Source organism: Thermobia domestica, chromosome 9 (genome assembly GCF_964235325.1).
Source record: "Thermobia domestica chromosome 9, izTheDome1.hap1.1, whole genome shotgun sequence".
Classification (NCBI taxonomy): Eukaryota; Metazoa; Arthropoda; class Insecta; order Zygentoma; family Lepismatidae; genus Thermobia; species Thermobia domestica.
The window spans coordinates 103,699,383-103,727,037 of NC_137462.1; the positions used below are offsets into that span (position 1 = coordinate 103,699,383).

General features: G+C 35.9%; 1 protein-coding gene across 3 annotated transcripts in view; it reads left to right on the plus strand.

Moving 5' to 3' along the window:
* Window positions 1-27,655, plus strand: part of norpA (no receptor potential A) — a 387,967-nt gene that overhangs the window by 224,549 nt on the left and 135,763 nt on the right. For all 3 annotated transcript variants that reach the window (XM_081771645.1, XM_081771642.1, XM_081771643.1), the window contains exon 4: window positions 24,562-24,688. In XM_081771645.1, coding sequence (XP_081627771.1) covers window positions 24,605-24,688 — 84 coding nt within the window. In that variant the 5' untranslated portion in view covers window positions 24,562-24,604. The remainder of the gene's footprint in view (window positions 1-24,561; window positions 24,689-27,655) is intronic.

The window sequence follows — 27,655 nt, forward strand, 5'->3', positions numbered from 1 at the left end:
TACATGATTTTATGATTATTTAGCATTATATCAATTTCTACGCACTGCTTATTTTGAATGTGATGGAAATTTAGAGCTGTAGATTTGTCTGTGTTTAATTTTAGTTTGTTTTGGGCAAACCAGTTTTCTAAACTACGAGTTGTCTCGTCAATTTTATCGCAGACAATATCATAGTTTGTACCTGTTATTGTTAGGCTTGTGTCATCTGCGTACATAGTTGTATTTGCTAATGATACGTCATGTGGCAAATCATTTACGTATAACAAAAATAATATGGGTCCTAGTATCGAACCCTGAGGGACGCCGGTAGAGATGCTTCTAAATTGAGATTTATAAGTTGCTGATTCAGCTGTGTCTGACGAAAAAGATATTTCAACAGCTTGAGTGCGATTTTGCAAATATGATTTAATCCATGAGTTAACGACTCCTCTTAGACCGTAACTGTTAAGTTTTTGGATAAGAATGTTATGAGGGACAGAATCAAAAGCTTTGGATAAATCTAGAAACAATCCTACGCATTTTTTGCCTTTGTCCAGGGCCTCCGTAACCTCATTGATATAATTATAGATAGCAATTTCAGTTGATTTACATTTTTGAAACCCGAACTGTGAAGGTGAAATTACATTATGCTTAGATAGGAATGGTATAATTTGGTTGAGAAAGGCTTTCTCTATAATTTTTGAAAAAGAAGACAACAAGGAAATTGGTCTGTAATTTTCGATTTTTGTATTGTCCCCCTTCTTATATAGCGGTTTAACTTTGGCATATTTTAATTTGTCAGGAAAGGTACCTGTCTGAAAGGACATATTTATGAGGTAGGACAATGGTTCCGAGATGTGAATGCTGCATTTTTTGATGATGACAATTGGTATTTCATCCAGACCAGAAGACCACTTTGACTTCAATGACATTATTATGTTATGTACCTCTCTTGCTGAGGTGGGGCGTAAAAACATGGTACCGATAGTTGTGTTTATCTTGCGAATGTTTGGGTGCGATTTATCATTAGGACCGTGCTGGTTATGTAAACCTGTGTAATAATTATTGAAGGCGTTTACAATATGGTCTGGGTATGTAACTTTGCTCCCGTTAACATCCAACTCAGTAATTTCATTTTTCGTTTTGATGCTATGTTTTAACTCTATATTTACTACCTTCCACATAGCTGCCTGTTTGTTTTTACAATTGTCTATATAATTTGAGTAATGTGATTTTTTGGCAAATTTAAGCAACTTTTTATAAACGGTTTTGTAGCGTTGATAATATTCCTGCATTTCTGGAGATAAATTCCCTTTTTTATACGCCATATTAAGAGACCTTAGTGTTTTGCTTGACGTTTTAATACCGGTGGTTACCCATGTTTTTTTATTACATGTCGATGTAGGAACAGAGTATATTTTTTTGGGACACGCTTCGTTGAAGTAATTTGCAAAGATATTGTGAAAGCTATCCCACGCTTGATTCATGTTATTAGCCCCATATACCTGCTCCCAAGTTTCGTTGAATAAACGACAGTTTAGATGTTGTATGCTCGAGTCATTAAAGTTTCTTTTCGTTAATAATCTAGTACCGCGTTTATGAACTGTACTGTTAGTAATCTCGTTACCTTTTAGCATTACTGTAAAAATCTGCGCCTCATGGTCTGAGAACCCACTGTTTAGTACTTGAACATTACAGGCAAGACGATCGGTATTGTGTAAAATTTGATCTATTGCACTGTTTTTGTTTTTAGATAACCTGGTTGGCACTCTGACTGCTGCAGTTAAGTTATATGCTTGCAACAGAATCTCGAGCTGGCCATTTATTTTGGGTTCTAAAAAGTCAATATTAATGTCACCTACTATGACAACTTGCTTACCCGTTTTAATATAAGATTCAAGGATAATTTCTAATTTTTTCAAGAAAATATTAATGTCGCTGTCTGGGGTTCTATATACACACAAAATAATTAACTTCATATACGGTATTTCTACTACACATGATTCAAAATCCTTTTCTATATTTAGATAATTAAATTTAGTTATGACCTTATTTTCTAAACCTGTTTTGACATAAATACAAGACCCCCCTCTATTCCTAACAGATCTACTGTAACTAGCGATTAGATTAAAACCGGGAAGGTTAGTTATACTCAGCTCATCTGAATTCAACCAGTGCTCAGTTAAACATATTAACTTTACATTTTCCTTAATGTCACTTATTAACACTTCCAACATATTTCTTTTATCAATCGTAAACCCTTGCACATTCTGATGGTATATTACTAACTCACCCGGCTTTTCATTCACCATAAAAAATCATCTTTAAAGATATTTGGTTTTTTACACCTTGCTGATTTTCTAGTTTGCAAAGTCGATTCATTTCCACTTGAACATTTTATAATTCCATTCTCAACTTCTGACGCTTGTTGATTTTCCACAGCACGCGCGATCTTATCTGACACAATGACACCTTTGGAGGATATTTCACTATTGTCACTTGTTATTTCACCCTCGTTTTCTTTGTGAACTGTCTTTTTAGCCGGTAGCTCACTATGGTCACTTCCACGTATGTTTCGGTTAACACTGTCATTACTGTTATTGTTACTAACCACCTGCATATTGTTGTTGTTCCGAGGAGTCGATTCCTTTACTTGAACCGCTTGAGAGGAATTTACACGAAACGGTAATGTTATAGGAGCTTTCATGGGCTCTATTGTTGATAGTAGATCGGTTAGGTCTTCGGCGAGGGAGTTTTTACCGGTACCATTAAGATGCTGACCATGTCTCGTGTGATAGTGTCTTGGATATCTGCTAATATTGAGAATCTTCACATTTCTAAATCGTTTGCAAATATTCTGAATTTTAGTGTTTGTTTCATGTACCTCTTTGTTCACTATGGAAGAATCTATTAGATCGTGGCGATGCGGTAACGTAGCGACTATTACATTTGTATGTGTAAGAGTTGGTAAAGTTGTTCTCAGGGTGCTCATTAAGTTCCTCCCCTCGTTTCTTGCTATATCATTTGACCCCCCAATTATGACAATAGCATCCTTATCAAGCATGGATTCCCCAGTTACTAGAGCTGGTTTTATTAGTTCACTGACATTGGCACCTGGTTTCACAAAACCAAAAACATTTTTGTTTCTATTTCTTTCTTTGATTCTTTCTGCAATACCCCGACCGTGGCTGTCTGCCACTATTAAAATATTGCAATATTTCCCGATTTTACTTGCAGGTTTTTCCTGAACCAGTTTAGACTCACACTCCGTATGTTCAATTTCAACTACCCCTTTACCCATCTCGTTTGTAGCTAATGGCGAATATCTATTGAAAATTTGAATATCCTGTTTTTTAGTAAGCAGATGATTTTTTCTGTTCTTAGGATCTCTTGTATCTTTCACAACACGCCACTCACTCCTATTTGGGTTAGTTCTACTGATCTGTCTATTGACATGAAATGTGCCTTGTACTAAGGGAGTACACGGCTGTATTTTAATTCTGCTTTCATTTGTTGGTAACGTAATTCGTGATCGTACGCAAGAATCATTAAGTTGATTTGGATTATGATAGTTTACTGCACCACTATTTTGCTTGACAATATCACTCCACGCACACTTTTTCTCGGTTGCATTTACAGTACCGTCAAGTGCCTGCTTACTATTAGTATCACTATTTTGTAGACTGCGCACGTCTTCATGTAGAACTTCGATAATCTTGTGTAGATTTTCAACTTCATTTCGAAGTTTTCCAATTTCCTGCAACATGGAATCAACGACAGAATATTCATAGTTATTAACCACTTGTCCTGGGAGATCTCGATGCTCAATTGTTTCTTCTGTTACACTTCTATTTAATACTTGTTTTCTACTGAAACTTTTTCCTTTAGCCTGGTTGCCTATACTGATATTATTGCAGTTGCTGCTCTCATTGTTTGTGGGTTTATTTACGCATTTGAAGCATTTACCATTATCTTCAGCGCAAACATTACGGGACGAGTTGCACTGCCCAACTGTGACTGACGCCATACCCACTTCGAATAATCACCGAAAAACGCTTCCTCCTAGACCGTTTGGCCGATCTCAACCAAACTTAGCACGCTGATAGAGTATGTCGTGCTGAGTGACAACATAGGTAGAAATCAAAAATCCGATGTAACATCGAGGAATAATCACCGAAAAACGCTTCCTGATTACGTAGTTTAAGCTCGCTCAGCTCATTTCATTGCAATCGGGTATATCCATTGCATTCCTAGTTTATTTTTTTGCGTTATGTTGCTGTACACAAAATTTTGCGTAGGGTGGTATGAAACGACCTCTACTGTATAAATTTTCTAGAAAGCTTTCCAGTAGAGCAACAGTTATTAAAAGGATTCACAGAAGAACAACTGTGTTGATTTTCACATGCCCCTGTGACGTTATTAGAGGTTGGAAGAACATTCATCGTACAAATAATTTTTTCAGTGTGGAGATGCATGAGCTTCACATAAGAAAGTCTTAGGATAACCATCCTTACAGCGCTTTCGAATAGAATTTCACCAGAACAGATATTTCATTTGATTTCCATGAATTTGTTTTTGCTTATTTTGATGCTTATATTTTCGATTTATCGTGGATATTTGTGTGCTTATTTTCTTGTGTTATTGCGCTTAGAAATTCGGGCTCTACTAATTAGCTTCCGTACTCCTAAAGAAAGAATACATTGAAACCTAGTGCCGCTTACATTTCATGACATTTTCGTTTTTTTTTTAAAAAAAAAAATCAGATATCTGAAAAGTGAAAACCTATACGCTGCTGAAGTCGTCTGCTGTGAAGTTTACTGGGCGCAGCCACATTGGTTAAAAACAAACTGTTACTAGGATGACTGCTAAGGCTTTTTCAATGGCGTCGTATGTAGCACCTGGGAGTCTTGTGAAAAACTTAAAATTATATTTAAAAAAGCGAATTTTTCACGAATAACAATGAATATATTTACGCTATGCGTATAGGAAGCCTTTATTTATCATAAAATGAAACAAAATTACTCTAAATTTTAATTACTGCAATCGCCAATAACTTGCTGGACAACAAGTGGGAATCCTAAGCATGTACATGAGCACCCCTTAATAATAATTTTAGATTGAGTTTAATTAAAATTATAGAATTTAATTAAAATTATTGAGTTCATATGCTTTATACTTTTTCATATTATTTATTTAGCTTCAGTGATAATGATTAATATGGAAGAAACTTGATTTTTTAAAATTTGTGATCAGATATTCGGAGCAAAGGAGTACAGTGCTAGACTAACCAATCATTTTAGAACATACAATTACGAATAATTGATGTCAGAAACTTAGCATTTCTTCGTGGAAATAATTTTGCTAATTTATTCTTTTGTTAGCGGGTGTCCATTCCCTGGTTGGCACTGGTAAAGTTGAAAAGGCGCCACCAGAAATAATTATTTAAAAGGTATACGTAATTCTCTAACTATTCTATCTAATGTCTTATTGTTAACTGAATTATTTTCTTTGCATCTGCCAACGGCATACAGATTTGTAACATGCCAGCATACAGTGGCGTAACTAAAGGCTTGGGGGCCTTCCCGCAGACAGTGTGGAGTGGGGTCCCTTCTCTACGTCTCACTTCACGATTTAGGGTCCCCCGATGACTTGGACCTCGCCCGCAATGCAGGGTCCTTATTTACGGCCCTGCCAGCATACACATGTATTAAAACTCATAAGGAAAACACGTACCAACTTACGCTGGGTGGTCACTTTACATAACACTACATCTATGATGATTTAGGGCAGTTGAAGCTCGAGCGCATAGGGAGCAGGCGGATCAGTGAAGTTGGTTATGCGTGGAGAGAAAGACAGGTACGAAAAGCCTACACCAGCCTGGGCTAGTGATCACTATAAGTGAATTTACATGTCAATTTCTTAGTAACAATGACACTTTTTTAAAACTGTTTCTATGTTCTCCCTCTACATAAATACTTTTGTTACACGTAGATTAGACGTAAATTTTCCCATATTCTTCATGCCTACTTAGTGTAGATCGATAGGATGGAACAATTATAGTTTAAGTCGAACAAAATCAGACAAATTAACAAGCCCGGTTTAAAGTTTACTATATTGCCTATACTATATACTCTTACCAACGTTCATATGCGATAAGGTACGGTTAGGTTAGCTTGTACTTATTTAAATGTGGTTGTCTTACATATATGTGTAACGCCGATTTACCAATTTTAAAACCATTCATTGCCTGCAAATCTAAATTGTTTCAAGAGTTTCAAATTTTTACACATATATGTTACCACGAGGGTAAAATTATCAAACTTGCGCTATTGACGTATCACACTCCAAACTGGGGCAGGCACTGTTCGAAGATTATAGTATGTCTTTAAGGGTGTGATTCAGTTATCAGTACTAAGAAACGATATTATAGTGTTCTGAGTATTAATATATATCAAACAGTTAGTGAAATTAGCCTAAAAATGTCACAAACAAACAAACAAGAAAAGACAGAGCAAGGGTGCTTTTGGTTAAAAAAAAAAGTGTTTTAATTTCTTTGTGGCAGAATATGCAAGGAGAGAAAGTGTCCTCCAAAAATATTGGGATATTCATCTGTGTGCCCAATAAATAATTAATCTTATATCGATTGTTGTATAGTGTGGCTTTGTTTTGTTCCTCTTTAATATATTATATAGTACAGTATTTCTAATTTCATTCATGATAAAACAAACAAACAAAAAAAAAAAAAAAAAAAAAATGCATGTATCTCAAACTATTATGGTTATATCCGAAAGCGAAACAAACCATTTTCAGAGGCGAGTACGTAAACTTCTTTATATAGCCCGCTCAAAGCTGGTTTGTTTGTAACCAGCTAGCTAAACAGGAAGCGGAAACGACGTTCTCTTCACCAGTATATTTTGCGATTTTTGAATACCAAGACCGAAAACAGGTTTTGAAAACCAAAAATAGATTTTGAAAATCAATTTGGACAGCAATAATTGAGACCTCGTGTTAATGAATGTCTGAAATGGTATGCAACCCATTATCCACTTATGTTTGAATGGTCCTCTAACTTCCAGGGTAAGATGCATATCATGAGTGGAGGTGAGGATAAATTCAGCATTTTGTTTAATACTTAATTCATTAATACATATGGACATTTTTTTTTGTTCTCCTTTTATACTGTTTGAATATTAACAATCATGGGAATTTTAAAAGAAAATTCAATGGGAAAAAACCTCATATTGAAATAAACTGAGAATTAAGATTAAGTTGCCATTAAAAGTAATATATTTAACTTCTTTTAAGTGAAAATATGTTTGCCAAACTATGGCGAAGTTAAAAAAAGAAGGTAATGAATGTGTTTCACGGATGTTTTTGTAAATCCTGTAGATCAAAATGTTTTGTTATAATTTGATGAATCAAGATGACATCTGAGCTTCAGCTACTACTTATCTCAGATTGCAATAGGGAGATAAGATCAAAGTTACAACCTCTTCTTTGAACGCTGAATCCATATCAAAAAGTTATTACTCACTATCTCTTATTGCTTTTGGTCTGTGGAGATTAATGTTGACATTCGAAGTGAAAGTGATGTCTATCACTTACGGTTAAAACCGATGAATAAAGTTAGAACATATTATTGCGGTACTTATTCCATATCTATATTTCTTTTTTTAAAAAATGCTTGTTATATTTTCCCGTTATTTTATTATAGCAATGTCTTGAAACCGGAAACCTAAAATTTCCGCCACTTCCAGTTTGAATAAATATAAAAGTCGAAACACAACGTATTGACGCTCAACCAATGTAGAAAAAAAATCTCGACATCTCTTTACTAATTTTTCTTTATAGAGATCACTTTTAGAACGGGAAGTATTAGTAAATTGTAGCACTTCCGGTGTTAAGAAGGGTAAGTGGAATGGAATCTGCTCTTGGAATACAAGGTCGATTTCAAAATTCCACTTCTTGCTATGTATTGGCTTTATGTTCTATAGTGAATAACGTTAAAACCGGGAATGATATTTGTTCCATTTCCGGCTTGAATAGAGAGTTGATGGAGACGCAACCTATTTCTGGGACGCTGAATTAATTCCAAAAATAAGTCTGTCGTTCACCCTTTCCGTGCTTTTTCTATGAAAGTATATGTTGAAACCGGAAATAGTAATTTCTACTTCCGGTTTCAATAGAAAGATGTAGGTGATAGTATCTCTTTCAAATTTGATATATATTTATTCAATACAACATACTCTAGGCCGAGTTACAATGTCGTTCCTTTATAAATACATTTACTCAGTTATATCCTTTATCAAGATTATTTATACACTTTCCTTATCAGACATATTTTTAGGTTTGTACTGTCTCCGACATTCCGAAAACATCTCTCCCAGACATCTTTTCAATTGCGTTGTAATAAGCAGTCATCCTCCATATAGGAAACTTAGCGAGAATATTTGTCCTTACTTTTTGCAGTAAAATGTACTGTTATTTCCTAAAAAGGTTTTATCTGACGGGACATGCAAGTGAATTTTCGAAGTAAGATCGGGACAGTCAATTTTACCATGTAGTAATTTGTGCGAAAATAAATTCGTATGTTCTTCCTGCTGTTTCAAAGTGTGCATATTGAAGTTTCGTACTATATCTGAATATATATCTCGTATTTGGGATACATGCCAGTTTTTCTACAAGTAAATAGTTTTAAGAATTTGGATTGTATCCTTTCAACCATATCAATGTGTTCGTTTCGAAACTATGTGTCTATTTTCACAATAAAGCCAATATTTCTTCTTAATATGATAAGTAAAAATTAATTTAGAATCAATTAGCACTCTTAGATATTCACCTATGGTGCGTGGGGCCCCTGGCTCGATTCCACCTCGCGCTAAGTGGACTTTGTGGTGGACAAACACTGTGTGCGTGGATTTTCTTGGGGTTCTTCCGTTTCCTCCCACTTTATTCATTTCTCATCATCACCGTCTCCTTTAGCTTAGCCGGCATAACCGTGGAAAGTAAAACTTAAAGATTTCATTTTTTAGAACTCCCAGATCTTTAATCATGTTAAAAAGTGTCTAAAATAGTTCCTGCAATAGACTAGTCATATTTAATACTGTTTTCCTTGCGAATGAAAGAAAGACGCATTTATTCACCTTTTAACTTTTTTTTGAAACATATTCTTTGTCTATAACAGCTTGCTTACAATTTTGCAAATAAGATGAAAAAATTTTTTGCTTGCATAGAGAAATTAAATGTTATTTGTTTTTGTAGCGATACATCCTGGTCTACCACATGAAGGGCTTTTGAAAAATCAGTATAGATTACATACACTTGCCTCCTCTATCCAACTCATTTGCAATAAAATCTGTAATAATGGTTAAGTTAGTTGATGTTTATCTACTCTTTCAGAAGCCATGTTGGTATACTGATAGAACGGATTTTACATGACATAAAGTAAACACCCCAGTCATGGACACGGATAAATTCGCCGCCAGTAATGGGCACTTCGGCGGAAATGTGTGAAAAATAAGACATTCACTAAAGCATTGAAATTTGCATTATGTTGAAAATTATCTGCGTGATATACTGGTTCCACTCAAGGTCGTTAGGCTGTCGTCTGCTAGATCTACAGACGCTACAGTTGTGATAATGTCGTGGTGTCGATTGCACGCACTTGTTTTCACATTGTGTTAATAAGTTGAATAAGGTATGAGTTGGCAGTTCTGCTGTAGTAAAGCTATGAACAAATTGAAATGTGTATTTTTCTACACACTAATATTAGTGTAGGAAAGGCATAAGTGTGTGCAAAAATTTGTTAATAAATTTGAACCGTCAACGTTGGAGGTGTCCATGACATAAGATAAAAGTGCTATTGGTAGAATTGGAAAATGTCTCAATAACACAAATGTCCACTGCAAAAGTACCATAAAAGCTATATGAACAAACTGGCTCCAAGAAACTGATAGCTTGTAACGTTTACCAGTAATGGACGGTGCGTTGTATTACTGGTATAGCTTAGTAACTCTGGTCCAATTGTGAACACTGTCCGCACGTTGAAGTTCGTATACACCCTCCATTCCAAAAGAAACCGAACTTTTGAAAACAAATAGTACCACTAGTGCCATCTGTTGTAATATTTTACCGGTAGATGGCGTAGTCCCTCATTCACAACTGGTATAAATGTCATGACATTTGGATGCACGGCAACAAAGTTATTGCGTTTCAACTGTCAGTGTGTTGTGTACATCGGTCGGAAAATGAGTTTCAAACAACGAGCTGCAATTGAGTTTTGTCTTAAACTGGGTAAAACTTTTAGTGAAACGCACCAAATGCTACAAAATGCATATGGTGATGAGTGTCTATCCCGTACGCAAGTTTACGAGTGGTTCAGGCGATTCAAATCGGGTAGAGAGACGCTGGATGATGACGAAAGATCAGGCCGTCCCAGAACCGGATTATCGGAAGAAAACATCGAAAAAGTGCGTGAATTCATCAAACATAACAAAAAATCGTCGATGAAAGTTATTGAAATGAAATTAGGCATTCCTCAAACAACCGCATACCGCATTTTGACCGAAGTTTTGGGCCTTAAGAAGGTTAATTCGCGGTTTGTACCACACAAACTCACCGAAAACCAAAAAGTTGATCGAATTGCGCATTGCCAAGACATCGTTAAAAGTGCTCGGCAGGATTGAAACTTCTTGAAATCGATTGTAACTGGTGACGAGACGTGGTGTTTTGAATATGAGCCCGAAACAAAGCGGCAAAGTGCTGAATGGAGAGCACCCAAAAAAAGTCGCTTTGTGAAGTCAAAAGTTAAGGTGATGCTGATTTGTTTTTACGATTCAAAAGGAATTATCCACAAAGAATTTGTTCAGCCCGGCCAGACAGTCACTGGAGAGTTTTACTTGGGCGTCATGAAGCGTTTGCTGGCAAGAATTCGTCGTATTCGGCCCGAATATCGCGAAATCGGCAGTTGGACTCTTTTGGACGATAATGCACCATCACATCGTTCGCGACTTGTAACTGAATTTTTGGTCAAAAATCACATTATTCGGTTGCATCATCCGCCCTATTCACCAGATCTCGCTCCGTGCGATTTCTATCTGTTCCCGAAACTGCATTTGGCGATGAAAGGAAAGTGGCACGCATGGATTGATGCCATTGAGAAGGCGACGACCGCCGTCCTAAAGACCATTCCAATAAAGGACATGGAGAAGTCGTTTGACAACTTGTTGGAGCGTGCAAATATGTGTATCGATGCAAAAGGGGAATACATTGATTAATAAAAATGATTTGTTCCAAAATGTACATTGCTTTTTTGTTTTTTTAAAACGTTCGGTTTCTTTTGGAATGGAGGGTGTATACGGGGTGATTCAAAATAACTAGAACGCTTAGGAGGTGATACTAGAAGTCAAAAGAGAACAAAAATATATCTAGCGTTGTTCTCTATGGGACCTCGTTCCGTTGACAGGGCCCTTTTTAAAAAGTCCAAATGTGAATGATATGTTTAATTATTCGCCAACTTTGGCTGAACGTAAGGCAATGAAAGAGTGTGGGATATTGGCTAGAAGCTATATAGGGCCTATGCGTAAGATAACATGCCGGTATTTGATCATTGGAACTCAGAACAAATATACAAACAAACAGCCCAATTGACAAACGGCACAGTTGAGAAATTGAGCCATTTCTTTCCGTGTTTGAGTTCCAACGGATAAATACCAGGATGTTATTTTACGAATAGGTCCTATACAACTTCTTGCCAATATGCCATACAAGTTTCGTTCCTCGTGTTTAGCCACAGTTGCTGAAAAGCTGAAAATACAATTAAAATGTGAACTCCTGATGGGGCTCTACCAACGGCGTGAGGATCTAAAGGAAAACATGTCAAATAAATGTTTGTCTTGTGTCGAATAAATAGTATTTCAGCGAGCGACTTCAGAACGGTTGTAACTGTTATTGAGTATAAAATTTCACGAGAATCATTATCACTATTAAACGTCGTTTGGAGGATATGCAACCATGAAATGGACCCAACGAGGATACATCTGTTTTAACTTTTGAAGGAAAGCTTCAACGAGTCAGTGCAAACAGAAGATGTATTTCATATGAATAATGTTGCTCAACTTGTCCAAGAAATTCCTGCATCTTCCCACGACAATATTTTAGAAAACTCCAACACAAATTTACGCGGAAAAGCAGGTTTTGGTGAATCTTTCAAAGAGTTGGGCCGTAGTTAGACCGTAATTTCCGCAGCAGATGATGCGTCGAATAGTTTGTTTCTATTCTCTAAAACAATGCCCATGCCTACTCAACATTCTTCTGCATGTGCAGAAACAACCAGAAATTCAGGCGTCTAGGAAAGCTTCCTTGATGACGGAATTTCACACAGGGGACACCTCTTCAGAAACCACAGAAGCCAAGAATTCAGAACGAACAGTAATTGCGTCCTCATCATCTATATCTAATAATTCAGAACCATAGCAGTTATTTCCTCTTCAGTTACATCTCACATTTCAGTATGGTGTGATCCTGATGTTCCAGCTGCTTTCAAAAGGGCTCTTTTGGCCCGAGGATAAACAGAAGTTGTCCAAAAGAAAAAAGGAACGGATTCTTGCAGTTGGTACATCTGAACAATACCAACTCGAATCGAAACTTAAAAGAAAAAGCCAGAAAGTAGAAGTTACAGAGAAAACGTGTGATAAGAGCTGAGGAGAGAAGAAAAGCAACGCACAGAACAAATAAAAATGGAACGTAAAAAGCAGAGCTTCAAACAGAGGCAGAAAAAAAAAGTCCTTAAAGAACTTTTTCTTTTGCGTTTGTATCGGAAAATGGTACTGGTACCTTTCAAATTAGCCTTTTGCTTTATTGCTTAATTTTTCAATAATAAAAGTGGTATTTATTTTCACCAATTGTTCCCAAACACATGCAATTTCTTATGAATATTGAGTTCCTTTCATTTCGTTTTCGCGCAAGTACTGGTTTTGCCTAACGTTTTTCAAGTGCAAAATAAAAATCCTACGCACAAATACTGGTTACGTATTATATTACACCTCAATAGGTTAGACGTCAAAATTTCCTGATTTATCTTGTATGTCCATCACTAGGTGTCCATAACTGGGGCATCCACTTTTTTTTAGATGTCCATTACTGGTTACAAAAATAGGGTTACAAGAACAACTCAAATAGTACATTCTACTAGTTTTCCATGGCAGTAATGACTACGATTTAATAGACGCAATTGTAAACTGTGCCTACCACTACGAAACAACAAGATTACTACAATTCTTTTCCATCTAAAACATATTTTGTCAAAAGTGCTCTTATGATAGTGTCCATTACTCGGGTGTCTCCTTTATCCTCTTAAATATTACTTGCTCAAACACCTTGGCAAATGCTCATAAAACAGAGATAGGCTTAAAATTTTGCGTGTTCTTCGCATCACTGTATTTAGGGATGGTGACAAATTAGTTTCTTTTCACCTGTCTGGAAACACGCTTGTTTTAAGTGACATATTTATTATAATATACTATACACCCCTTAAGAATATACGGTGGTATGCCATCCAGTCCGCAAAATTTTCTGAGTTTCAACATTTTTATGGCTTCTCCAACTTCCTTTAAAGCTATTTCATTCAAGAATCTACTCCAGAAAACTGCTTATCAGTGTCTATTATTATATTTGTTCTATTACAATTAATGTAGAAACCGGAATTGGTTGATTCCTACCAGTTCCGGCTTGAATAAAGGGTTAACGGAGTACATGGAACCTATTTTGAGATGCTGAGGTGATTTCAAAAGCCGGTAGTCATTATTCTTGCAGTCTTTTCCCTATAATATCAATATTGAAACCGGAAGTAGTAATAAATTTTTACCAGTCCCGGTTTCAGTAGAGATGGGAGTGAAAATCGTATCTTTTCCTCAGATGCTTTTTTTTTTTTTTAAAAAAACGTCTGCTATGGATGGCAACCAACGTTGAAAGCGGAAAATGGTTAATTCTTACCACTTCTGGTTTGAATAGAGGATTAACAGATGAGGTGGAACTTACTTTTGAGACGCTGAATTGATTGAAAAAAAAATTCTCGATATCTCTGAATGTTTTTTGCTCTTTTACCTGTCGAAAAACATATCGGTTCTATTAAACTTCCGATACTTACATAGAGCATGATTTGGAAGTCTATAATGGAATAAGGAACTGAATTCATATAGCATTTTCGCTACAGTATGAGTTAGGAAATTTCGCACACTCTGTAATCCCAATCACCTTTCTTAACATTATTACACTATTCAACACTAAATAAAAAGTTCCCATGCATGCGTTCGAAACCAACTACTAGCTTAAACAATCCGTAGAATGTTAGTTCACTTCCTTGCCAGGACTGTCGGTAGCGCAGTTCTATAACCACCTCCTCCTTAGAGGTGAGATAGTGCAGTGGAGTGCAGAATGGCGTATGCCGTAATGGCTGATCTTACGTGATACTCTGTGGACACGCCGACTGCACTGGTTGTGATTCGGAGCCCACATTAGTAGTAGGTCTCATAACCATGGGTGCTGGATGAAGGCGTAACGCACACAACGTAAATCATTCCTTCTTTTTAGAAATGTAATTGTAAATACTTTTAAAACTATTTTTTTATTGTTAAATTTGTTCCTAATTTATGAAAATGGTTTATTTTTATTATTTACTGTCCTCATAAAACATCAAAAGATGCTATACAAAACTCATAAATTGGTTACAGAAATTTAAATTTATTACATTACTATGTAAATTTGATATACATATTTATAAACCTATTTTAGCGTAATTTTAATTTGTTTCGTTCAACTGTTGTAAGATTGCTTAGATTATAGACTTAATCCTTTTTATTGCGTATTTTCTGTTAAAAATGTTACTTCAATTTCGATTTTAAAACCCCTTAATATATATATAATATATATATATAATATTACCTGAAAATGTGTGTACGTTCACTGGAGTTATCTGCCAGTGGTACTCCTGCTATGATAAAAGTAGTTGGAGTTGACACATGGGACGCAGTTCTCCCTGTTCAGTTTCCAGGACAGCCACACTTGTTCTCTGGGCACGCTTCATTGGGGAGGGGCAGTCTAGAGAGCAGCGTAAAGTTAATTGATGCTTACGTATGTAAGAGGAACGAGCAGTAATTAAAAAGAGGGACCGTAGCGAGCAGGTGATCAATATCCTTTGGAAACCCACACACCAACAACAACCCGATCTCTGTGTATGCGTTTCTATCCACCTACGTCGAATCTGATATGCTGCTTTTTTTTGTGTGTGTGTGTGTACTACATTAAATGAACGTCCTTGATTGGAATTTGTATGCTAATATTTATCAAATTTATCAGTTTAGTGTATATATTGAACAGATGATATATAAAATGGTGTTGCCGTTAATTTACTTCCTCTTTGCTTCTTTCAATAATTGCCAAGATAAGAAAACAAACTTACACTTGTCGCTACTTCGACTCGATATAACAGAAGCTCAGTACTTCTAAAATAATGTAAGAGTAATTTTTCTTCCGATTGTATGCTTATTACTGGGAGATTCATATTCGAATATTAGTATACTGGAATAGAACGGATAATAAGATATGGATGGCTTAGGTGGTTCAAACATGTTCACATTATAATACTCTTTTAATCTAGGTAGTAGGCAGCAGGAATCTTTTGGGTAATTTTATAGATTTTTTTGAATAAACCAAGAAGAATGTAAAGCAAGATTATAGGGCGGTGAGTAGCAATAGCAACAATCCTTAATTGTGTTGTTTCAGAACATGCTCCACTGTTCTATAAAACGTATTTTTTCCCCACCGAAATTTCTAATACAAATCACACAATGCAGTAATTATATATATGTGTAGTGTATCTGCACTTAAAAATAAATAAATAAATAAATAAATTGCAGCCGTGAGAGGTGAATCAAGTATTTTTCGTATAGTTTCTGTGCTCTTACGAATATTTCACGACCTGAACATAGCCAGTTTGTTTTGATAGCATGCCAAAAAGACTCAGAAGAACTTATCAGTGTTATCACTCAACTGTTTACCACAAGAATCGAAAATTGTAATTAAAGTAAAGAAATAAACCATGAATTGAACAAAATAAGGTTAGCCTGGCCGTAACGAACTTCCGGTACATTGGCTACTGAATTTTCAATTATGCAAACAAAAGACAATTTAATATTTCCTTCCTTGTTGGCGAAATATTTGTCTGACTCAAGGCGTAAAACTAATAATTGTACAAATAATAATACCCACTTGAGAAGCTTGCTAAATTGCTTCTCAGAGATACTTTTGCCGAAACCGTTGGACTGCTGAAAAGCAAAAGTCTTGAGGAGAAAAAAAAATCTCTTGAGGTAACGAAACAGAGACAACATATTGTAGAAGTTACGTAATTCTCATGAAGAGGAGTTCCCTTGAGGCGCAGGTGGCATGATGAACTCTTCACTCCTGCGGGGTTAGGAGCCGCATAGAAAGCCTTGAAGAAGGTCAGGCAATGTGCCTTATGCAGGTAATTCATCGTTATGTCTTGCTTGGAAGTAGGTGGATAGCAGGTTGGAGTCTGAAGTTGCGCAAGATTGTTTCTCTTTTCTTATTTTTTTCTTTTTCCGTTGTAACGTTTGCTGCCAATTTCCTTTTTAAAGACTTTGGATAGAACAACATTACAGTAAAACCTGCTTTTGACTGAATCCTACAGTCTTGTATTTAATATCCGTTGTAAAGATACTTCCACATACTACAAGTTACATTAAATTTCAATATACTCATAGCTTTCCGTTGAGTTTGGGTTTTTGTTTCAGTTCCTAATGTAACATAGAGGTTATGAAGGACAATCTAGTATATAAGGCCGGGCGTACATTGACCAGAAGGTAGGACAGCCGAGCCCAGTTTCAATACTGTGAGCACTCGTACTAGGGATGACCAATTTTTTTTTTTAAACGAAAAAAGAAAAAAATTCAAAAAATGAAAACGAAAAATTTTTCGGAACAGAAGTTTTTTCGAAAAAACTAAAAACTATTTTTTCGAAAACGAAAACATTTCGAAAAATCGAAAAACAAATTTCCGAAAATCGTAAAAGATTTTTCGAAAAAAAAAAAACCCTAACTCGTACCACATATTTACTCGAATACGTGTTAGTCACAATATTGGAGATGCCTTTGTCTGAGTCGTACAGTCAGTGCCTTCAGGCCTTTCTCCCCGCATCCTCTCCTGCCTTTCCCTCTGCTTCGGATTAACTGACCTTTTCTTTGGACAATATGCAACCGCCCTTAACTTGGGCTCCAAACCACTATCGGGGCTTAAATCATCATGCAGAATCAACTCTTACATAGGCTGTTCCCCACCAGGCTCTCTCCCCTCCGAAAAAGCTGGATTACCTCACTACCGGTCCTGTTAATATGGATTATCCATTGAATTATTTACGAAATATCGTTCAGATAACTAACTACTACCATGTATGCTGTAATTAATTACTTTTTATTTCTATGTACATATTTTTTGTACAATTCAATACTTTTATTCATACCTTTAGCCTATAAATTAAATGCACGACTAGTAGTTGATACATTTTTAGAGAGTGGTTCATATGATTTTATTATAATTACAACTCGCTAAATTAGATCACACTGAATTACAAGGAACTTCTTACAAATTTTGCAAGTGTATTTGAACAGATTTTTGACTTAAGAGCAAATGTCTGAGAGGGTCTTCGCATGACTTCTAAAAACACTTACTGAACTTTGAAAAGCCTTGGTCTTCGATGTTAATCTATTTCTTTTTGTTTCTATATTTAATGTAGTATGAACGAATCATTTTATAAGATTCTTTTGTGGGATATTATTGGTAATATGTTCTTTTGGTTTTCTCGATTTGTGTTGCTACTTCACCAGCACTTGGTCTATCGCTGAACACTATACCTGAGCCGCTGAAAGTAAAGTATGATGGCTTCACATATTGAACTCATTAAGAGTCTTCATCCCGGCGAAATTAAAATACCGCTAATTTTGCAGTAATTATGTGATATCTTCAAATAGATAAAAAATAATCGAAATGTGGAACAAGAGCACCCTAGACAATATTATTTTACATGAGATACCGTTATCACGACTCATCTGTTTTCGATTTCGAGCCATTTTGAAAGTCGTCATTTATTTTCGCGTTTCTGAACAGCTGAAAACGGAAAGTCACTAGGTGACTTGTGATAACGGTACCTCACGCAAAATATTGTCTAGGGCGCTCTTGTTCCATGTTTCAATTATCTTTTATCTATTTAAAGATATCACATAATTACTGTAAAATTAGCGGTATTTTAATTTCGCCGGGATGAAGACTCCCAAAAAAAATAAGTCTATACACAAAAAACGCACATAAATACTGAGAACGCTAAGATTCTTTCAAAATACTACAATAATATCTACTTAAGCCTTTCTAATTGTCCATGATTGCATGGCAAATACATAATCTGATGGATTGAATGATTGTAAAGAAATACAGGATTGTTTAGGCTTGTGTCAATGTGGGAACAGATCAGATGAGATTCACTAAAAGCAACACGCATACTGAAATTTTCCTCAAATGTTGAGAACGTGAAATAATACTTTATAAAAGTACTACACAATACTATACCGTAAGAATTTAATAGTTAATACTTGAGAGTTAATATTGTTTCTATTCTTCGTAAGTGTTAGACTTAATAAAACAAAAATATTAATGTGAAAAATTGATTTTATATGTAACTAGTAAAACAAGTCTATGTTTGAAAGGAGTTCTGCTTTAAAAAATCACTTTTGTCGAAAATCGAGGGTTAAGATAGCAATAAATAAATAAATAAATATATATATATATATATATATATATATATATATATATATATATATATATATATATATATATATATATATATATATATATATATATATATATATATATATATTAAATGACATTTAATCAAACGTTTGGAACCAGCAAATGAAATCTTTAGTATATTGCTTATGGTTATAACTCTTCATTTAACGAAAATGTTGAAATAATGCCATTGGGAAGCGTAAAAGATGCCTTGTTTTGTATGGACCTTAAGGTGATGTATGATTTGAACCAAATTTTGCACCTTTGCTACATATATCTGTACAAAACTTTTCTGCAATATGCTGTTTTCAACTTCACCAACGGGCTTGAAAAAGTACCACCCACTGTAATTGTTTGAAATATTGAAATATGGTGAATATTTCTCATGGCCTGATGATGTACGCATCATAAAATTTACAGTGATATACATTAATGAAGTATTTTATAAAGACATTATTTATAGACACAATATTATATTTTTTAAATTACATACACATCTTAATTTAATTTCCTTAAAAGTGTATCCTTATTTAACATATTTACTGTACTTAGTTGTGTTTAAGTAATTGAAAAGTCTTACCTCAAGTGAATCAAACATTTAATTCTGAAAATAAATGAAAACCAATTTTGTTGAGTAAGTGTTAGTTAAATTTGTCATTGTGATCTTTCTAATAAGAGCTTTCGTTATGTGACAGACAGATGTAGCACATACTAGTTACTATTGTATCGTTGAAAGTTACGACCTCCAAAATGTTTAGTTTTACCAGCGAAGACCGTATGAGCCAAAAGAAATACACATTACATACCAAGATACAGTTCCCTAAGCGATTTGACTGGAGAGAGGAAATTATTTCCTGTTTGACAGCAGATCTGAATTTGTGGACCTATAGCTGCAGCATCTGGTTGCAAGTTAAGGGCAGATCATGCCAAAAAACACAACCATGACCTTCCTTCTTCCGCAAGAATCCTCTCCAAAAACACTTCTTTTAATCCGTTTACAAACACTGTCTTTTATGTTTCAACAAACGTAATTCAGTTTAATCCCCGTATTTTCTGATTCTAAAATGGCTCTCTCGAAGTAGTAACCAATACAGTTTACATTGAAAATCGTAGTTTTCATTTTTTTTTTTTTAAAGTATGAATAATCTACATAACTGAAGTTAGCCTACAATGTTTTAATAGTTATCTTCATTTTGCAACCTTGACATTTAGTTAATGCCCAGCAGAACACAAAATTTTCCTGACATAGTCCACTACAATCTGGACATCAAACAAACAACAACATAGTTAATGGACAATTTGTTTTTAATTACTTGGCACATGTCCAAAATCTACTACATTACGAGTTCAATGTCAAGGTTAAAAAGGGGTTAACCTCTCTCTCCTTTTCGCCTCCGCATTAGTCTTGCTGTTCACAAGTTCGCAGAACATTTTATGAATTTTATACATTATTTAAGAGTTTTCAGTAGGCTATACCTCAATTTCAGAGCAAATTTAACGGGAATAGGTCTTGTATATAGATATTTAATCACTGCATGGAATTTCGAAAGAGCACTGAACTACATACATTCTGCAGATAGAAACAAACTATAAATCAGTCTCAGTTAAGGGTTTATCATAAGAAGTCTTACAATTTTACCATAACAATATACATTTAAAAAAAAAAATGTTTGAACATTAAGTGCGTAACGATATTGAAAATTTATTTTTCATTTTTTCAATGGGCATTATAACTTAGTGCAAATTTGAATCTATGAAATGATCTTATAAACGCTTTGCGAGCTTTTAGATTTATTTTGGGTTTAAAAGAATGGTATTATAATTGTAAATGTAGTAGAAGTAATATGCCACGAAATGATTGTGGAAAATTCAAATAAAGATATCAGGGGACAAAAGTACAGTTAATAATAATTAATCACCGGCACTGAGAGCCAGATTTCCTGGAGACCTATCATTTTTGAAAAAAACACTCTTCAGTTACTAATCTCTTTTGTAATATATTTTTCTACTTTGTACTGTGGTCTAATGGTTAGAGCGTTGGAATCATATCCGCATGGTTCCGGGTTCGATTCCTGGCCGGTGCTTCCCCAATTTTCGGCGTCCACCCAGCATCGTGCTGCAAACTGGAGAGCCACATGAATAAAAGACGTGACGGACACTAGGTCTAGAAAGCTCCCGATACGCCCGTTAGTGATGGAACAACGCAACGCGCTGGCTACGCGTTCGTCGCTAGTCTGGAAGTAGTTCCACCAATCGCTAACAGATGGCGTTGGAGCGGCTCAGGCCCACAAATCGGGCCGTTACGCCAAGTAGTTTAGTTATAGTTTTACTTTGCATTGTAATAGTTTTTTAAAATAGAAATAGTTAAAGCAGTCGTTCAAAATTGTACTTTTATTTAAAAGCTCTAATTGCTTACATTTAACAGATTGATATCGTTTAACTTTGCCCACTAACCAACATGCAATTACAAAAATATTAACGCTAATATTTAAATATGGCAGTTTTAAATTTGCAAATTGTCTGTACTCTAGCAATAAGTATCTACTAGCGTCAGGCAGACAAGCGATAGCGATAGCTGTTAGTATGGCTGTTTAGTAATAGATATAATGATCTACATTATACAGTAGAATTAATGTTTATTATTTATTACTTATAAAATACAAGCTAACAAGTAGGCAATAATTAGTTACCACATTAGAAATAAGTATGTTAAAATCTACAATAGTTTTCGCTCAAAACACGCACACATTTTCTTCAGTTTTCAATTATAGCGATAGTTTCCAACATACACAGGTTTTACTGTATATAGTTTTATTTCTATGTGAGTTTTGGGTTGTTAACTTCAAATTATATACATAAATAAGATTGGTGGTTCTAGTATTGCATTGGATTATTCTGAAGAGTACTAATACACTTGAGATCAAACCAAACTTCTTGCTAGTAGATCGGATCGGTTCGGTTACGCCGAAATTCCTGATGAGCACATCGGCTCCAAGGCATTATTTCTGACTTTCAAGATCCGACCTCTTAATTTAGATGACTCATTGTTCCACAATGACAAGTCAATACCCATATACCATGCTGTAATCGGTAATCGAACTCGGAATCAGGCACAACTACGTAGAATCATTAGTATTTTAAGACTGCCATAATAAGTAATTAATGGTAGTTAACAATTATTTCAAAAATAACCAACAAATGTTAACAATAACAGCAAGAAAGGCAACTCGTCGATTCATCCTTTAGGACAGTCATTTCCAACTGAATGCTCTGTGACGTTACATTTTACTGCTCCCCTTTCCATCAAATCACACAGAAAGGGGAAGATCTGACAGGTAACCGGACGTTAATTTAAAAAAAAAATCGATAGTTTTACAGGCATACTTTTCGTGGAACCATTACTACACGTACACTCAATACTTGTTTATTCTATTTTGCCCTACTTTCGTCCGCTCCCTTCTTTTGCTCCTGTTTCTCTCAGATCGTAATAGTGCGCTCGTACGCCATACAACGGAAAGTTGGAAATAACTGCTTTTTTTAGAGGTACACATTTCCGTTGCCAGAAGTGGCTAATTATACGCGCGATTTCTCTGTTTATTCCCGGCTGTGGAATGCTTATTTGAACAGAAATCCGATTAGTGGTTCGGATCCCACTTCATACCCTTTCATGTATAAGTCGACTTTAGTCTACTCGAAGGAAGTTTCCCTAATCAAGGCATGTCGACTATAGTTTTATTTTATTTTATTTTATTTTATCTTATTTTACTCTTTATCTTGGGTTTGTCGAAAAGATATCGCTCTAGGTTTTCCATGTCCTGTTTGCTATATACATGGACCAAAATATTAGAAAGAAAATGTGCGTGGGTGGATTCAATTCATAATAAACAAAAATTATAATAAATTCATATTTTGCATTTTTTTTCATGGAATTTTGCAATTTATAAGCTAATTTGTGTCAGACCACCTACGCAGTGAAAGAGTAAAGAACCTCTTAAGAAATTTAATTCCCACTGAACCAGCCAATGTAGAAGTTCTCTCGTTTGAGAATTCGTATAGAGATTGATTGCTTGCATTAGAGTCCAGTGTCCCTTTCAGTAACAATGCTATATTTAGACATAGATACAGGCCTATAGCTTAGCGCGGGATCCGAACTATGTGAGTCCCCACCGGAAATCAAAACCGGGGTCCCCTTGCACCAGAGGCGCGTACGCTAACCCTCTAACTACGAGAACTGCCTTATAGTTTAGTTGGAGTAAATAGAAACAAGAGTTGTGGATAGATTTTAAAAGGTGGATACGTGGCTAGTATTTGTAAAAAAAAAAAAAAAACATGACAGGACTTATTTCAAATTAAACATGCAAATTATAATAGTCCATAACCTATGTGGAGGCGTAGTTATCTAATGGAATAAACATGTTGAGGCGTTTCATGCATACATATTATATATGCGACTCAGTTTTCTTATGCAGATGTTTTCTGCTTAAAGAGACCTTGCTTAATAATTCAATAGTGATGTTATTATTTGTAACATGGCCGTTTGCTAAAGCAGACTGTCTTGTGTTGCTTTGTCATTCAAAGGTAGCAAGAAGCGTGAAGGACATAGAATTCAGATAGTTCAAGGATCAAGGTTCCATATTGCTTCCAATCAGTCATACTGTAATTGGTGTCTTCATAAGCAGAAGCAATTCAGATTTTTTTCTTTCTAATGTCTTGCTTTTAGGTTGCTTCATTAAAAAAAAAAAAAAAAAACTAATCACTTTTCATTGATCTGTATAGTAGCTCGAAGCAGATGCTGATACGTTTTGTCTGAAAAAACAGCTCATTGAAATGTTTATATTGTATACTGTAGCTCATTTATTAATACAGGTTAAGCACGTGGTTCTATAAAGGGAGAAAGCATAATTATTATTAGTGTTATTGCATTTGGAAATCTGGAGTGCAATATTAGAATCTTGTGTTCGATTGATCATCGTATTATTGTTATTACATTCAAATAATTAATCAAGTATTTACTACTTGAATAATTATTCAGTGTATTCTATTGAATAGTACATGAAATAATAATTTACCATTCGAGCAATTGTTTATTGTTAGAATAACTATGTTGTTTTAATATTTGAATAATTCAATTTTTGAACATGTAATTAACATACTTCGGATAATTTAACATTCGAATTATTCGAATTTTAACATTACTACGTCTAACAATCAATATATACAAAATAGTCAATGCTTATTGTACTGTGCTGTGTTTGGGTAATTTTCAACTTTAATGAAAATATGAACAGAGCTCAATGATCTTAGGTAGTCTTTATTTACCAACATATTGAGATCGTACATTCACCAACTCGAAGTTTATCAAACTTAACATTTCCTATACTTGGATGAAAAGAGGAAATAACACCCTGAAATATGCTTAATTTAAATCAGACCGTGTATTACCAAACGAAGCACATTGACTAATTAAATAGTATGAAGTAAGGCCAATGAGTCATTGAACACATTTGAGCGTATTTTAACGCACTGTCTTTAGAAATGTTTACAGTACAGTATTTACTGATCTTTATGCAGACTAACGCGTCACTTGAGCAAGAAGTGCATTTGTGTTCGTACACGTTTCGTGTTTGTTTCCCCTTTCATACATTCTAATGTAATCCAGTTCTTTAAAAAAATAAGAATAGCCATTCTATATTATGAAATATTTCAAAACGTTCCTTCTGTTTGCTCCAGGTTCTTGCATGGCTGATTTTTGGAGCGGCGTTTGCTGAGCGCCATGACCAAACATTTCGAGTTCAACTGGCGAATTCCAGTCCCAGAAGAGCTATTGCAGGGATGTGTGTTCGATCGTTGGACAGAGGTAAGCAGTAGTTGAAAGCTATATAGTTTTTTTCTCTTGTTCCTTTCTTTTTGTTTATACTTGTAGAGCTTCTGAAGCAAGAAAATGGTTTAACGTTTCTGGTGTGTATACATACACAAAAACTGAAACACTTCTTGTCTATAAAATTTCTTCAGTCTATAACTTAGATATATAGACCAGTACAATATGGTTCTCTGTTTTGTGATTACCTTATGACAAGGATGGTCAATCTATTTCACATGTGCTACTATTGATATAATGGAATCACAAGCTAAACAGAGACTGGGTGGGCTGGCTCAAGGATAGAGCACTCACCTCTGGTGCATGGGGTCCTTGGTCCGATCTCAGCTCATGCTATGTGAACTTTGTGGTGTACAACCATGTATGTGAAGTTTTTTTAGTTTCCTTCAACCGTTTCATTCAATTCGTTACAATGATCACAGTCCCTCTGGAAGTTTTGGTGGATAATCATGGTGCGATCTGGAACAAGCTAAACCAACTTTCCTTATCAGCAGTACAACTATCAAGTGACCATTAGCAGCCACTCACAGGATGTTATGAACCGAGTGCTACTACCGTTACAAAATGCTGATTTCCATTGGTACCAGAAGGCACACAACTGGGTATCTCCTTTGAATAATATTATACAGGGTTTTCATAAAGTCTGGACGGATTTAATTTGCTTATAATTTTCATAAAAATGCTCATAATGAAATCAAATAAAGTGCAAACGGTAGCGGAAGGATTAAATTTTTAGTTGGCAACACTGTTAGATAAGCGGCAACTCTGAACACGTTAAGAGAGGGAGGGCAAGGGTCAGTTTCTTACCAAATTCCATCCATTTGTTGTTTTCATTGTTGTTTCAATGTTGACTGTTAAAAGTAAGTTGTAAGCTGTATTGGTGTGTGTGTCTTTTAAAGAAATAAATAAATGAAAAACTCCTCTGAGAAGACTACTTTTTTTCCGTATCAAAGATGGCGTCGGTGAAAGAGAAAGCGCAATGTGTTCTGTGGTACGCAGAGCTAAAATCACCAATTCTGGTGTGTCGAAAGTTCACCAAAGAGTTCAAAAAGCCGGCACCGACTGAGAGTGCAATCCGAAAGTGGCATGCTAAGTTCTTGGAGACAGGAAGCGTCCTGGACCGTCCTCGAAGTGGGAGGCAGCCAACATCGCCTGCAACAGTGAGCAGGGTAAGGGAAAGCATCATCAACAGCCCACAGAAGTCTATTCCTAGACGGTCCATGGAACTCGGAATTCCACAGACAACCGTGTTTAAGATAGCCAAGAAGACAATCAGGTCCAAAGGTTACAAAATCAATAATAGTCCAGGATCTGCATGATGAAGATTTGGTCATCCGGTTCAACTTCTGTGACGCCATGCTCAAGCAGTTGGAACATGGCGACGTTCTCCTTTCAGCCATCATGTTCTCAGATGAGGCCACCTTCCATATCACCGGGAAGGTTAACCGACACAACTGTCGTGTTTGGGGCACGGCAAACCCAAAGGAATTTGAGACACATGAGAGAGATAGCCCTAAAGTGAACGTTTGGTGCGGTGTGTCCTATGATCATCTGATTGGACCGTTCTTTTTTGAAGAGGAGACCGTGAATGGCCATTCGTACCTGGATATGTTGCAGAAATACCTCACTCCGGAACTGGAGGCACGTGGAATCCAGAACGACATCGTGTTTCAACAGGACGGGGCACCCCCTCACTGTGCAATCAAGGTGAGACAGTTCCTTGACGAGAAATTCCCTAACCGATGGATTGGCCGCGGTGGCCCGACCGCTTGGCCGCCAAGATCACCCGACCTTACCCCCTGCGACTTCTGGCTTTGGGGTCATGTGAAAACGGAAGTTTATGCAAAGAAGCCAAGTGGTTTGGAGAACTTAAAGGACAAAATCAGGGCGTCTGTGGCTGGCATTTCGGATCAAACACGGCGGAACGCTGTGAGTGGATTTCAGCGCCGCCTACGCGAATGTGTGGACGTAAATGGCGCCCAGTTGGAGGTGTGGCGGTGAATGAACTGAGCTGGTGCAGATTACAGGTAAAAATTTAATCCTTCCGCTACCGTTTGCACTTTATTTGATTTCAATATGAGGATTTTTATGTAAATTATAAGCGAATTAAATCCGTCCATACTTTATGAAAACCCTGTACAGTGTGTTTGAAAAATAACTCCCTAGTTGTAATGTGTTCTAGAATCTGTACAAAGTGACATACACTATTCTAGTTTGTGGTGTTTGATTCATCAACTTTCCAAGTTTGGTCCCCCTGGAGTTGGCAGGTCTGCATGACCTTGAGACGGCACAAGTATTGTTTTTTTTTTTTTCTATTTCCTCAGTTCAGTCCAGGCAGGCGTGAAGTGCAGAGAAACTCAGCAACAATGTGTACTCCGCAACAGAAAGCGCAGTGTGTTATTTGGCTTGTGAAAACTGAGTCAGTTATAACAGTGCAACGTAATTTTAGACGTCAGTATGGTGGTGAACCACCTACAGCAAAAACCTCTCCGTCATTGGTTGGGACAGTTACACCTGAAATGTTGGTGAATACGTGGCGAGAAGTGGAATATCCTCTCGACGTGTGCAGGGCCATAAATGGATCCCACGTTGAAGTCTACCAACATTAAACAAAACTTGAAGGAATTCTCTTTCATGATATGTACTCATTGATGTAAGTTTTCATTAATTTCCCAATTAAATTTATACTTAAAGCTAGGGAGTTCTTTTTCAAACACCCTGTATTTAGTTCTTGTCTTGCAAACTATAGACGGTAAAGCCCAATAACTAAGTTACCCCTCATAATGACTTTAACTCTTACATCCTAATTTACACTTTGAGGGCCTGGCACAATTACTTCTAAGCACTGATACGGTTATTATAACTAAGCTTTAGAATCCATTTCAGCAGTGGCGTACTCAAGCGAAGCTACTGCGTTTTAACGCTTTCTTTTATATAATATTAAAG